The following is a 14170-nucleotide window of genomic DNA, read 5'->3' on the forward strand; positions in this document are numbered from 1 at the left end:
TTCTTTCACATTTTTTTCCCTTAACCCTAATCGTCAAGCTTAAATTTCTTGGGGATTAGTATAAATAATTTTGAATTATATTTTTAACTCTCTCTCATCTTCAACTCAAAAGTTCGAAATATCAATTCAAATATTAGATTATCTTTATCAGATTATCACTATCGCAAATACTCTATATTTTACTCATATATATGGTTCTCGATCTATTATTTATCACTTTATCAAGCAGTGAGAATGTTTACACTTTTTGACCAATTTTTTTGAAAAGTTTTTTTTTTTTTTTTTTACTTCAATGCAAGGACCAGATTTGGAACTTCGTTTTTATTCCCTTCAATGCAATGACTGCATTCGAACTTTGTTTATGCTTGCTGTATATGGTCTGTAATTTCCTACACCTTTTTCATAACTAAGTCATTAAATTTGAATTTTCTACGTAAGTCTTCAAAAGTTACAGTTTGGTTTTTATTTCTGGCAAGGTTTTTGTAATTAATTTGTTATTTCAATTTATGGATTCACTATTCAATTCAAGTAGAACACATATTGCTTTTTGGTTAGTGATTTTAAAAGTAGCCTTTTAAACTATGTATTTTCACACGATTTTTTAATTGCCTTTGACAATTTATTAATTGTCTTTAACAATGTACTAATTTTTTTTTTATTTTCTAGGTTTCTGGGGTTAAAAAAATTTTGTGCTATTTTCAATGTTTTTTTTTAGACTTTGGTAGAAAGTTTCTAAAGAATAAGAACGCGTCACTGATTACAAAAATGGCAAGGCATCAAGTTCATTGTCATACAGCAGTTAACGTCATGCAATATACATCAGACTATTTAGATTTTTTATGTTTTTGACTTAAGAGCAAAATACATCTTATGTTTTCGTTTTGCTTCTATTAGCCGTGAACAGATTTAGAAGATTGCTATGTTCCTATGACTTAATTGATTCTGAATTCTGATCTTTTATTAATACTTCATTCGGTTTCTTTTCTTTTCACATTATATTAAGTACCCAAATTGATGTTTTGGTAACGAGCTGGCCATTCTTTTGTTTACGGAAGATCAGCTAAGATTTGATCTTGTCTATTTTCAAGTTTTTGAATGTTATCATATTGTTAAATTTTTTTTGTATTTTTGAATTATTAATCACTGAATTAGATATTTAAATTTACATTATAAGACTATTTTTGAATAACAATGTGTACATAGTAATGTATTTAAGAAAGATTATAATAGATTATACAATAAGTTTGTATTTTATGCAAATATTTTTATGAACTATACTAAATAATTTATTATTTTTAAGCAATTCCCATTCAATGAATGGGTACAGAACTAGTTAATTAACTAAAGTCCTCTTATTATAGCAAATTTTCGCAGAAAATTATCCTGATGAACGCAATCTGCAAATAAGTTAAAAGTTTAAAATTGTAGCATTAGGGTTTAGGCCAATTTAAATCGGCAAGAAATGTGAAGTCGGATAGCGACCAAAACAAAACGTCGACCATACCAAATTCCAAGCACAGGAAAAATGGCAAGGGGGGAGCGAACATGTTGTCAGTCATTCCTGGCCTTCCTCCTCAAATTCTTGAATTATTTGCAGACATTCCTGGGAGTCTCCATAATTATATACGCATCCCTCATGCTTAATCATTGGTACCATCATCACACTTCTGTCCCCTCAACCCCTCCTCCTCCTCCTCATTCTTCTTATCCAGGTTTATCTCCATCCCACTTCTCCTACAATCTCCACAATCTCGATCTTCATTTTCCTGCCGACGTCGCTTTGGATGCGGGTCTCCTCAATGGGCTTCAATTCAATTCTAACTCCCTTCCCAAACCCTGGTACTCTACTTCACTTTTTCTTTCTTTCTTTGTTTTTTTTTGGGAAATATTTTGTTGTCCCACATTTTGTTTTTGTTTCTAATTGTAAAAACTGAGATTTGTTTTTAGGAAATTCAGTAATGGATTGTTACTTGACAGTTTCGACTTTTAACATGATGGTTATTTTTTTTTGGTTTTTTTTTGGGGGGGGGGGAGGGTTGGTGGTGTGTGTGTGTGTTTGCAAATGTTGGGAATATAGAGAGTGATTGCTTGAGCTGTTATGAATTTACAAATGTGGTCATGTGATTTATGTACTTGAGCTCATCTTTTATCTGGTTTTTGGGCAGGTTCATATATGCATTTCTGGGAGTGGGTATTCTGATGTGTTGTATTACTTGCATCGGTCACATTGCAGCTGAAGCTATTAATGGTTGTTGCCTTTGCTTTGTATCCTTTCTCTCTCTCTCTCTCCCCCTTTTAATCTGCTCAGCATACTTTCGTGCCTCTTATCTGAGGTATTGAATTGAAATTTACTTGGAGATATCATTTTGGCTTTATGATTGTATTCAGGATGGCTTTTGTGTGCTCTAGCACCAAGAGAATTTTGATAATTTTCATCTAAAAATGATGGAATTTAACTAATATTTTTGTTTCTCTTGATTGGTGTGTTAGATTTAATTCCATTGAGTAAGTTTAATGGAAGGCAAAAGTTATTGCAAGTATGACCCTATTATGTATTCGGTAGTGGATTTGCTGACATATCAGATAACTGTTAGGTGGGTGGACTAATGGCCTAACAGTCAAAATTAATTGTAATTAAAAGAGAATCTTTTGTTTCCCTACCTTTATTGTGAAATTAAAGATGAAGATTTTGAATTCGGAAGGATTTAGAAGGTGATACATCCACAGATTCTAAGTTCTTGCTTGATGCAGATGTCATTTGCCTTTGGTTCTCCAAGCAAATCAAATAAAAGAAATTGGCTTTTTTTCTTTTTTCCATCTTTTTTGTTTGTTCTGTTCTATGTTATTTCAGTTTATTAGCTGACATTTTGTATCTATTTATTTTTGCTTGATGCCCCCCTTAACCAGCCAAAATTAATAGTATGCTATATTAAGCACATTCTTCATCCTCTTGGAAGTCAGTTTGGTGACATTCATTGCAATTGATCACCAATGGGAGACGGTAAATTTTGTTGTAGCTAAAGTATTCTGTTTTCTTGATTTGGCCTTACATAAGTTTCTCACCTATAAGTTGGTTTTTCAGGATCTTCCAGTTGATTCAACTGGAGAACTTGATCATTTGCGCACCTTTCTTGAAGAAAATAGAGATGTTTTCGAGTGGGTTGGCATTGCGGTTGTCATAATTCAGGCATATATCATTCCACATTTGCTGTTGACTTCTTATCTTTCTCTCAGAAAGTAGTATTACCTAACACAACATGGAAAATTTTCTTTCCTGTCATATTTGTGCCATTGTCATGGCCACAACTTAGTTGTCGTGCATTTTTGACAAGTTAATTTCCACATATTATATAAACTTCTACCTTTTTCATTAGTTTTGATTTTCTTGCGAATAAGGTTTTCATGGGCAACCCATCTATCTACTTGATAATCTGATTTACCATCTTCTGAGTATTACTTGGTTGCCTTGTTCTTCACAAAATACATATATATGACCTTGACCCAGTATAATTCAACTTTCATTGACTGATGAAGATTGTTTAATTGAAGATCTTCAACACTAATGTTCAGAAATGTTGACAAAAATGATCTTTAAATGTGATATATATGGTTTAATCACAGCCATAGGTAGACAGATGCAAAGATGAATGAGAAAGGATAAATTGTTGACGATGTTTACATCTTTATGACTTTGACCAAGTATAATTCAACTTTATCGACTAATGAAGATCGTTTACATTGAAGATCTTCAAAACTTATAGTTCGAAAATATTGACAAAAATGGTGATTAAGTACAAAATATATAGTTTAATTATAGCCCATTTCTTTGATGCATAGATAGACAGATGCGAGGAATATAATGGTCGATGATAAAAAGATAAATTGTGGACAGTAAATAAAGCATCTAACTTAAATACTTTGTTTCTCCACCTTTCTTATTGTTTCTTATCGCATGTTTAATGATGTATCATTTTTATTGGTTTTTGTAGGTGATGTCCTTACTGCTGTCGCTAATCCTCAGAGCCTTGGTAAATCAGAAAGAAGACCTCGACAATGAGAGAGTTTATGACATTAGAGAAAGACCTTGGGAGCCACTACTGCATCCACATCTCAGCCAAGCATCTGGTTCGATCAGGAGTGATGTTAGAGGGAGCCACTCCGACATTTGGAGCTCACGCATGAGAGAAAAGGTTGGTATTCTTATAATGCAGTAGAAGTTACAGTACACTTTCTATATTAATGGTGCATTCTTGCTCAGTTGAGGTAAGACAGGTATGTTCATCTAAACACCATGAAGCTTGAGCTTGAACCTCTCGTCAGAACTGAGCTTGAATTTGAGAAATTGCAAAACAAAACTACTTGACCTTAGCTTTTCTTGACTTGATTCTTAATTCATATTGATTCAAGCTAGCAGACAATCCTCATTTGAAACCCTACTGAGATTACTCAATACATGAAAAGCCAAGTACAAAATAATTTGGAACAAAATAGACAATATGCCAACATATCTATCTAATTCAGTGCCAGATAAGCTGAAATTAACCCGAAAAATTGGGATATGTCTTATCTTTTACAAATGAAGATACCCACATTGGCCAATGCAACTTTTAAGTTCTCGGTGAGTTCAAGGGAAAGAAGATCAGTGAGGGGGACAGCAAAAGCAAGTTCTAGGGGATGTAGGTGTCACAGTTTGGAAAGGGCAAGGCAGGAAAGATAGGGAGCTACTCTTGTTCTTTATGCAATATGGTTACATGTTCTCGAGTAGTAATAAGTCTATCTCTGTTTTACTTTCCTGTGGAACATGTCTTTTTGGTAATTAACTCATAGTTCTGATATGCGTCTATATTTTCTTTTTGATTGTCCCGCAGTATGGGTTGAATGGTGGTGATAATAAGCAGAATATAGTGGATCAAAATTCTTCTGTAGAGCAGAATCCTAGGCACTGAAGATCGGAATGGCAATCAATCCCATGACTTGCGGGAGAAAGTAGCCATTGCCTCGTGTATATATTCCGATGATTGGCTTCGTAATTCTTTATTCTTTCCATTCTCAGTTGCAATGTACAGAATTTCTCAAAAGCTTTCTTGTTCCACACTACTTGAGGTATAGGGTAAGATGTGAATGACTTTGTAATAAAGGAATGAAATGTTTGGCTTGTTGTTGAGTGATAAAACTCTTTCTGGCTCGTGTGATCAAATGTTAATTTGGATAGTTGTTCGCAAATTGAAAATCTGAGCTTACTGGCTGGTGGCCATCGGAGGGCAATTAAAGCCCTCTTGTTTGCTGGGAGGCTGGATTTCAATGTACTATGTTGCAGTGTGTTTGTTGAAAGCTTGCCAATACCAAAAAGTTTAAAACGAAATTTTTTTTTTTCCCCGACTAGCATCCACTGGCTAACACCTACATACTTCCACCTGTAGTGCACCCGATTGCATTTATTTTTCAATTGCATTGAGAACTACGCTTTTGCAAGAGAATACTTGGGGCTCCACTTAATGGGCATTATTGATTAGACGAGTCCTTTTATTGAGGCTGGAATGACTCTATAGTGTATACATTTCCTAGCGCAGCGCGGTTATGATTTGATTTGTGTGGTTACACTTGCAGGTGTAGTACAGTAACCGATTGTTGACTTTGTCATCTTAAGATACGAAAAGGGTTACTACTTTTTATCCTTTTTGGGTAGGTCCAGGGTTACCACCATCCACAAAAAGAAAAGTAGTCACTTTGTGGGCGTGGGAGTTGAGAGAACTTGCAGAGCAAGGGCTGCAAACGAGCCGAGCCGAGTCGAGTTTTGAGCTAATCGAGCCGAGTCTCGGCTAAATTTTATCAAGCTCGAGCTCGAGCTCGACGAGCTGGCAATTTTCGAGCTCGAGCTCGACTCGAATCAAGTCGAGCCGAGCTCGAGCTCGAGCTCGAAAAAAATTAAAAAAAATTATTTTATTTTTTAAAAAAAATAAATAAAATAATATTTTTTTCTGAATAAATAATAAAATATTAAGGATATATCCGTAATTTCACTATAAAAATAAAAAATAAAAAAATATATATATAATATACGTAATTTTATTATTAAATAAAAATAAAAAAAATATATATATATATATACTCAATCTCGCGAGCTAACGAGTTTAATATTCTGAGCTCGAATTCGAGCTCGAGCTCGACTCGAGCTGCTCGCGAGCGGCTCGATTCGTTTGCAGCCCTAAGCATGGCTGACACAGATCCGGCCAATTTTGCGCAAATCATACTAAATTGCCAACATCCAAGTCCAACTGGAAATCAGTTCTACGATGGGCGCTCTGTTGGTCCCATGAAGGTGGTGGTATTTGTGGTTTACTCGTCACTGGTCCTAACAGGAAGAATTCATGTCTGAAGATTGCATCAGCATCACCACAAGAACAAGACGAGGGATGGAAACAGATGCAAATAGTTTTATTCGAAATCGCCATGTGACTGTCTAGCTCGTCTTTAGTGTTTGGGTATGAATGACCTGAACTTCTTTTTTTCAAGTGGTTGATTTTATCTCCCATCTGTTATGAGATAGATTACTCGCGTCTTTCTCATTTAGCTGTTGCAGGCTAAACCGAAAGTGAAAAGAGAGTGCTCTTTTACAACAGCAATTTTCTAAATATTTCTAGCTCACATGCCGATTCAGGCACACTATACTTTGCGAATCTCTCTAAAGTTGTGGTCAGTGCCCTGACATTCACTCAACAAAATTTAAGACCGTTAAATAGCTCCCCTTACAAAGTGGTGTCCTTTTTTTTTTTTCCGGACGGAAGGGGGTATCCGGATCACCGGATAAATCAAACCTGATTAATCCTCCGACCTGAAAGGAGAATCCCTTTCGGGATATTAACCCTAATATTCGATGATCTTCGATGAGAGAGATGGACAATGATCGTTGAGCAACTCTCGTGACTAAACAAGTGCCCGGTGGGACTCCTTACAAAGTGGTATCCTATCAATCCCATTTCTCGAGAATTCCTCTTTATCGGTCCCGCAACACAATAGCACATGGGCATCAAAGATACTGAGATGACAAAAAGGCATTTCTTTTTTCTTTTGTTTAAGCTCCATAGTTCATAAAAATAAGCAACCGGTCTTTTAATATCCAAATGTTCAGTCCCCTCCCCCTAGTTCTGCCCGTCCTAAGATAGTTAAAAAAAAAAAAAGAGTTCAGGAGGATATTCAATCTCTGCGATCCTCAAGCTTTCGAAGTTGCTGACGAGTCTAGTCTTAAATTCTGTCCATAAACATGGACGTTAATCGAGTTACTGTAGATGTCGCTCACAGCGACTGCGGCCGACTCCCAATAATGCGATCCGAAATGCCCAAACGGGTAGAATTTCAAAAAGAAGGGGCACTAATTACCGGCCAATGACAACTACCAAAACTCATCAATATAGCTGACAGGGCTCCTCCTATTCCTATAAAGAAAGAAAGGTGTTGCACACGCAGGCATTGCATGATGTCAAAGGAGAGATGCCCATCCGTGGGTCAGCTGCCAATTCCTGGAACCCACAAATTACGCAGTATCAGGACGCCATTGCGGTGGTCGAAGACACTAGCAGCAGGCCGCGGATACTACTACTATTATTACTGTTAGTAAGCATATTCCGTTGCGGCGCTTGCGCACAAATGACCTTTGGTGTCCTGTTTTGGGTATGAAAAGACAGTGGGAGGACAGAGTAGTGACTACCGAGCAGGAGGAGGAGGAAATAGAATTATCCTACAGACAAATCAACCTCCGGACAGGTTACAGTCTCCTACAGATAAATTTCCGTCACTGCAGGTAACAGATGCACGTTACGATATTGGAAGCGAAGCCGAAGTAAAGAATTGGGGGTGGGCTGGACGGATGTGGGCCATCTCCCTGGAAAAATGATACTACAAAATACACATATGATAGTTCACAAATTAATAGGGAAAAAAAAAAAACAACCTCGTCACACGCTGCCAGTGAATTCAACCACAGCCTCCTGCACTATCTCGTCCAGTAACTTGTGTTCAATTTCCTTACCTAGATTGTCCATTTCTAACCTCAAGTGATCCAGCCACCCCTTGCCCACCACCTCCTTTCTCACCACCCTCTCCACCACCACGCTGTTATTGTCCACCACACAATCACCGGTGACACACCTCTCCTCCCCAGAAAACCATTCCTTCATCCGGGCCCAAACTCGATCAACCATCATGAACGTCGCCACACCCTCTAGTCGTTGGGTTTTATGGGACACAGTACAGGGTATTGCTCTCTGGCATGTGCCTGACCCATACCCTGCTATCTCCACCAAAGCTGCATTGACACAGTCAAACACAAGCTTTCTTGTTGACCACCATTGCCTTCTCCTCGCTTCACGTAGCGTGTCCTTGTCATTCAAATTGATGTACTTGTCCCGCAGTGACGGATCTAATGGGCTTTCAGATGAGTGCCATCTAGCTAATAAAGCGTCAGATCGCACCTCGCCATCTAGACCTGCCACAGATAATAATGCTTGAACAAAGAAGAACCATTCTCCTTCCCCTTCCTCTGCTCCTTGAGGGGAGGAGGATGGTTTTAATGGATATGAAGTGGCTGTGTCCACACAAGATTCGCCCCATGACAGAGTGCGCGCAATTGATCCTATTGGTGGCGACTTATCTATGAGGTTTGGCTTACACTGTACAGGCAACTCCCCTGTTTAATTCAAAAAATAAATAAAAATTTACAACTCACGATTAAAAGAAACAGAGGAATGGTGAGGACTATGCTTTGCTGTCAGAACGTACCATGTTCTTCTGGCTTGTTATTGCCAGAGGACTCAGTTGCCGTCTGTTCTTCCTCCTCTTCAAATGGCGTTTCTAGGACTGATATTGGACTTGGCTGATCCTGATTCTCGCTTGGGTTCCCAGCCACCAGATGCTTCACCACAGCAAAACCAACCTGCACACATAGAATCAATGAAGATTCACGGTCTTTCCAAGGACAAAGCTTCTCTAGAGTTGATTATGAATTCAAAATTGTAGGCCAGAAGAAACCGGATTCACCATCATATGTCCAGCACAATGTAAAGCATTTATGGGATCAATAGACAAAATCCATTTTTAAGACAATCTCCTCATCTCAACATGCAAACACGAGGTCACTACAAACAATCACTGTGCTCCATAAGTGTTACATATTGTGTTATAAGTGTCATTCAACTAATGAAAGAAGTTGACATTGATGGAAAGGGCATATGTAAATAGAACAAAACTAAATTTAAGCTCAATAAATCTGATAAAGGAAAAAGCACAAAAGAACAATGTTGACACTTGCAACCGTTGAAGGAGAATTCATACAGGAAGTTGATGCATTGAATCACCTCAGAAGAAATTATGCTTGGATTGCCAGGCTGATCAGCAGAAGATGCCTGGCTAGATAATCGATGCAGACTAGGTGATGAACATTCTTCTAAGCCCGTGTCATTAAGACAATTGCTTCCATCATTATCGCTTCTTCCAGGAGAATCTGAAGGTGTTCCAGCAGGTAGGGATTCCTCTCTGGACTGACATACAACAGATTTCTGTTTATTTGATCTTTTACTCCTAGAAAAAAATAAACTTGAAACTTTCCCTTTCAAAGACAATTTCCCACTTCTAGCCTTAGCTGCATCATTTGAAACATCTGTCTCCTTGTGAGCTTGATCTGCTCCATCCACATTGAGCTCCATGCCAAAGACCATAGATGATACAGGAACAGATTTCGACCTCACGAGGTTCCTTGGTGAATTATTCATGTCTTCATCCTTCTTGTTGAGATCACCAACCAACTTCGAAGTCGAACCCCTAGAATCTTCTTTAGCACCCTCTACCACATTTCTTTTTGTGTTCTTTGTGTCAGAGAGAGCAAGCATTTCGCCTAAAGTACTAGAGCTTCTCCGCACATGTCTCTGTTCTTGGTAATTCCCATTAGAGGCCATCATGGCCCATCTCTCCGAGAGTCGCTTCTTTGCTTCTCGGCAAACCAAGGATTCTGGAGAATAAGATGCACGGCTAAAGGAGGACGAAGAGTAAGGACTACCAAACCTATTGACATAATCCCAAGAATGCCTAGAAGTTGGTGACATGACTTCTGAATCACTGAGATTTCCAGCTGCATACTCAGTTTCTGATTTATGAAATGAACTCTCATCACCAATATAGCCATTTGAAAACACAGATGAAAGTAAGGTCTCGTCCCTTCGGTGTCCACTCAAGTTCTGACGCATCTGTCTAGTGATCTCTTTTGCTGCTTCTCTTGATTTTCGAGCCTCATCATCTTCTGCTTCCTCAATGAATTCTTCATCACAGTGCAACTCTGGTGACAAAGCAGGAGGGGACGCCACAGCCTTCATATCCTGGGGCTTCATAGGGCTAGGTTTTAGAACCACTATTCGTGTTGGTTGAGTAGGATTTTCGTCAAATTTCCAACTTACTCCAGTAGTGGAAAGTCCTGGATGGCTTTTGTCCGACCCAATCACCTGACTAATCTGGGCAGATTTCTTTATCTGCTTCTCATTCTTCTTTGCTGAGTTAACAAACATTTCACCATCAACCATTTTACAAGGTCGAAGAACAGTTATTCGTTTTGTCTCAGGAGGATGAGAAATAGACTGCAAATTAATTAAATGCTGTGAGAACATCGAATTTGGTTCTTGCAGGAACTTAAGGAACAAATCCTTGTTAGAATTTAAGACTTCCAAGGCATCTTGAAATTGCTGAGTCTGACGGAGTTTTTCATCTGTAGACAGGCGCTTTGCTTCAATAAACTTCTGGCGAACAAGAGCCATTTTTTTGTCATTTGGAGTTTCATCACATCTTCCCTTATGAGGTGATTTATCCCTCGTGCAATTTGGTTTTGGTGACTGTCGCATTATCTCATAGACATCTTTGTATTCATTATGCTGCGGATCACGAGTTTCATCTTGCATTGGTAAATCCCAGAATCCTTTGTCATGCTGCCAATAGCTCAACTGTGCATCTGATTGACTCCGTGAATAACCTCTTGAATGACTTCTTTCTGTTGCTTGATCAGGCTGCTGCTGGGGAAGGGCATCAAGCCCCATTAACTTGGCAACTACACTAGGATGGTTATGCTTAGAGTCTACTTCTTTAGACATTTCCTGAGCAATGAGCATCTTCATGGGCGTGCCACTGGATTTCCTGTTTGGACAAGTTCTACTGAACTCCGACATCTGCATGCTCCACACCAGCAGGATCATAAGTGTCATCAATCTGGCAATGATTCAAGAAGAAATATCATCTTGAAAGAAAGACATACCACTTTCTCCTCTATTCGATCTTCAAATTGACCCATCCTAGAAACATCTGATTGGCTCCTCCTCGAAAGTGGAGAACCTACAAATCATACTCAGGCACGTGAGCACATTCACATTATTGACCAAAAATACAAAACTAACAGCTGCACTAATGCCATCCTCTCTCCAAAATGTAAGTTGAAAAACCACTAGCAAAAAGGGTCATATATAATCCAGAATGGATAAAAGGTCAATTTTAAGCAAATCATGTATAATATTTCTGTCTCCAAATTTTCCATTGTGAAAATCATGTGGCATCATTAGGGGGAAAAAACCACTAGGAAAACCAGGATACTATGTTAAGAAGAAGGTATCCATCAGGACGAAATTCTCAAACCCAACAAGCAACTTGAGGTTACCCCTCAAAGCCATCCTTCCACAGGACCAACTCCAAGGAGAAAAAACAGACAGAAATGCCAGTATACACTTTAATCAAAAACAAGGTTGATGTTCTCCACCAAATCACTCGATACAGAGCTTTATGCAAAGAACCAAAAGTTGAATTGTGAAATAGTTATACATGAGTTGAATAAAAAAGCATTCACCATCACGATGTGGTTTATCTGTGAGCAGCCTGTTTCCTGCCATTCCACCACTCATATCAAACAAGTTCACCATTTTTCCCAAGCATCCTGGAAAAGGACCCTCAACGTTGTGATTTTTTCCCTTGTGAAACCCATTCATCTTAAGCCCCTGAGACAGCAAAATTCACCCATCAACCTTAATAAGCATAACAATCATCTCGCACAGAAAGAAAATAAAACAACAAAATCAGTCAAATATCATTATCCACGACACCCTCATCAGCTTGATCTTAAAGATGCTTTGACGCATTGTGCATCACATGGGAGATTTTTTTTTTTTTTTTTTTTTGTGGGGGACTAAAAGCACAAAAGAGGTAAAATCTAATTTGCAAACACGCAGAAGAAAGCAAAAGTTTGAATACTGGGCAAAGAGAAGTGGGATTGTTACAATCAAGACCCGAGCTAGTATGATAGTAGTAAATCCCACATAAAGAAGAAAGCTTGCAGCCACATGTTACACAACAAGATCAGAAGAAAAGTCAAAGCACTAACTCTTGAAGTATCTCCCGAGAAAATGGGAAAAAGATTAAAGCAAAAAAGTAAATTTTTATTCTCTAGTATTCTACAAATGTAGATCTTATAGATAGATAGACCCAAAAAAAAAAAAATCAAACCCAAAATTCAGATAAAGTGTGAGCATTTCAAACAGAGAGAGAGGGGAGGGAGAAGAGGAAAAGGACGGTTTGTTAGAGGAATCAATCAATACTAAAACTACGTCAAAGAAGGGAAAGAAAATCTAGATTTGCGTGAAAATAAGCCAGAGAATAACACTGTCAGAAATTTTGCAGCATATTCGAATGAAACTTCACATCAGCTAGTCACACCTAATCAAAACATGTGCTCTGAACAAACTCTAATTTCTTCTCCCCAAAAAATCATCCTAGAAAATTAATCAAAATAATTAGCAAAAGCCTATTGAGCCACATTTCCTGAATATCAATGCTAAGTACCGAGAGACCTTCTGATTAGTCAACCAATTCCCTCAAAAAATGACCAGATTTGATCTATTATAGCCCAATAAAGAACGAAAGCCACATAATTTGTATTTCCCTAAAAAAAAACCATAATTTCACTAATAATGCTCAAAAGTAGAGAACAAAACATACAAATCGATGGAAAGATGACAGACTGTAGATAATGTACAATACAATAAAAAGGAGAAAGAGAGAACCAAAAAGAAAAAAAATCTACTTGCAAAAGCTGCAATGACTGTAGAAACGAAAAGAGCAGATCGAAAGTGAGAAAGTTTTCATGAAAAGAACGAAAAAGGAGAATCAGATTCGATTCATATATTACCTTCTGAAAAAAGCGAGATCGGAATAGGTGGCGAAAAGGTAAAACCAATAAAAGAAGCTACTCCATTCACTATTCCTAGTAGAAAAAGTTTCAAGTAAGTTAAAACCAAAGCAAATGCCAAGCGCTTCTGAGTCCGCCGCCACCGCCGACGGACTAAGATTTTCCGGTTTCAGCTTCGTCACACGCGCCGCACACTCTTCTTAGCAAAGGAATTACTATAATTCTTCTGGTGGTAGAGGTCGAGAGAAGCCGCCGGAGAATGGCATTGGCCGGGGAAATAAATATAAGCAGCTGTTGGAAGTAGCTGTCGCTGGCTGCAGTGAAGAAAGGAGGAGTGCAGTTGTATTATTCTCCCTTGTTCATCGCATTTGCTGCTGCACCGACTCTGTGTCGGACTTGAATTGCTTTTGTTTATTCTGATTCATTTATGAGTTTTGATTACGTAGAGAGAGAGAGAGTGAGAGGCCCAGTGAAGTGGAAGATGAATTAAATAATACTCGGATACTAATATACGAGGGGGAAGTTATAATAATATAATTAAACTCAGATAATGGCTGGAACTCTCTATTTTGCTGAATGAGGCCCTTTTGCTCTCAGACGTTTCTGTTTGGGCCCTCCAACGTTGATTTCAGTCATTTCTCGTTCTTATTGCCCCTCGATTCCAATGGCCATGGGGTAAGGAATGACCGTCCCGAAAGGTTCGTGGTCATGATTAGTTTAAAAAAATTTTAATTTTTAAATTACTACATGCATATTATTTTTTAATATTATATGTAGAATTCACAAAATTTATTTTATATTTATTTTTTATTTAAAGTAAGTTTCTCTCTGAAAAAAAATGAATATACATCTTATGAAACTGAATAAAACAAAAAAAAATGATTAACTTGACAATCGCTTCTGTCCCCAAATCTGATTCCAGTGAAAGTTGGACCAAGTTTACATTAGCGTGTTGAATATATTTTA

The 14170-nt window shown here is 38.0% G+C and overlaps 2 protein-coding genes across 3 annotated transcripts; one reads left to right on the forward strand and one right to left on the reverse strand.

Moving 5' to 3' along the window:
* The first annotated feature begins 1415 nt into the window (after window positions 1-1415).
* Window positions 1416-5185, forward strand: LOC113714219 (tetraspanin-18-like). Its single transcript, XM_027238013.2, has 6 exons — window positions 1416-1839; window positions 2166-2265; window positions 2921-3001; window positions 3083-3187; window positions 3990-4190; window positions 4869-5185. The coding sequence occupies exons 1-6, from the start codon at window positions 1526-1528 to the stop codon at window positions 4944-4946; spliced, it is 879 nt and encodes a 292-aa protein (XP_027093814.2). The 5' UTR covers window positions 1416-1525; the 3' UTR covers window positions 4947-5185.
* Window positions 5186-7717: 2532 nt separating this feature from the next.
* Window positions 7718-13707, reverse strand: LOC113714230 (uncharacterized). Of its 2 annotated transcripts, none has more exons than XM_027238021.2 (6): window positions 13205-13707; window positions 11870-12017; window positions 11288-11364; window positions 9351-11201; window positions 8776-8929; window positions 7718-8683 (listed from the first exon to the last, which is right to left on the reverse strand). In XM_027238021.2, the coding sequence occupies exons 2-6, from the start codon at window positions 12006-12008 to the stop codon at window positions 7953-7955; spliced, it is 2952 nt and encodes a 983-aa protein (XP_027093822.2). In that variant the 5' UTR covers window positions 12009-12017; window positions 13205-13707; the 3' UTR covers window positions 7718-7952. The 2 variants fall into 2 exon arrangements, with proteins under 2 accessions (XP_027093822.2, XP_071937778.1); XM_072081677.1 differs by lacking the exon at window positions 13205-13707 and adding an exon at window positions 12123-12483.
* Window positions 13708-14170: the final 463 nt, after the last annotated feature.

Source organism: Coffea arabica, chromosome 1c, assembly GCF_036785885.1.
Source record: "Coffea arabica cultivar ET-39 chromosome 1c, Coffea Arabica ET-39 HiFi, whole genome shotgun sequence".
Taxonomy (NCBI): Eukaryota; Viridiplantae; Streptophyta; class Magnoliopsida; order Gentianales; family Rubiaceae; genus Coffea; species Coffea arabica.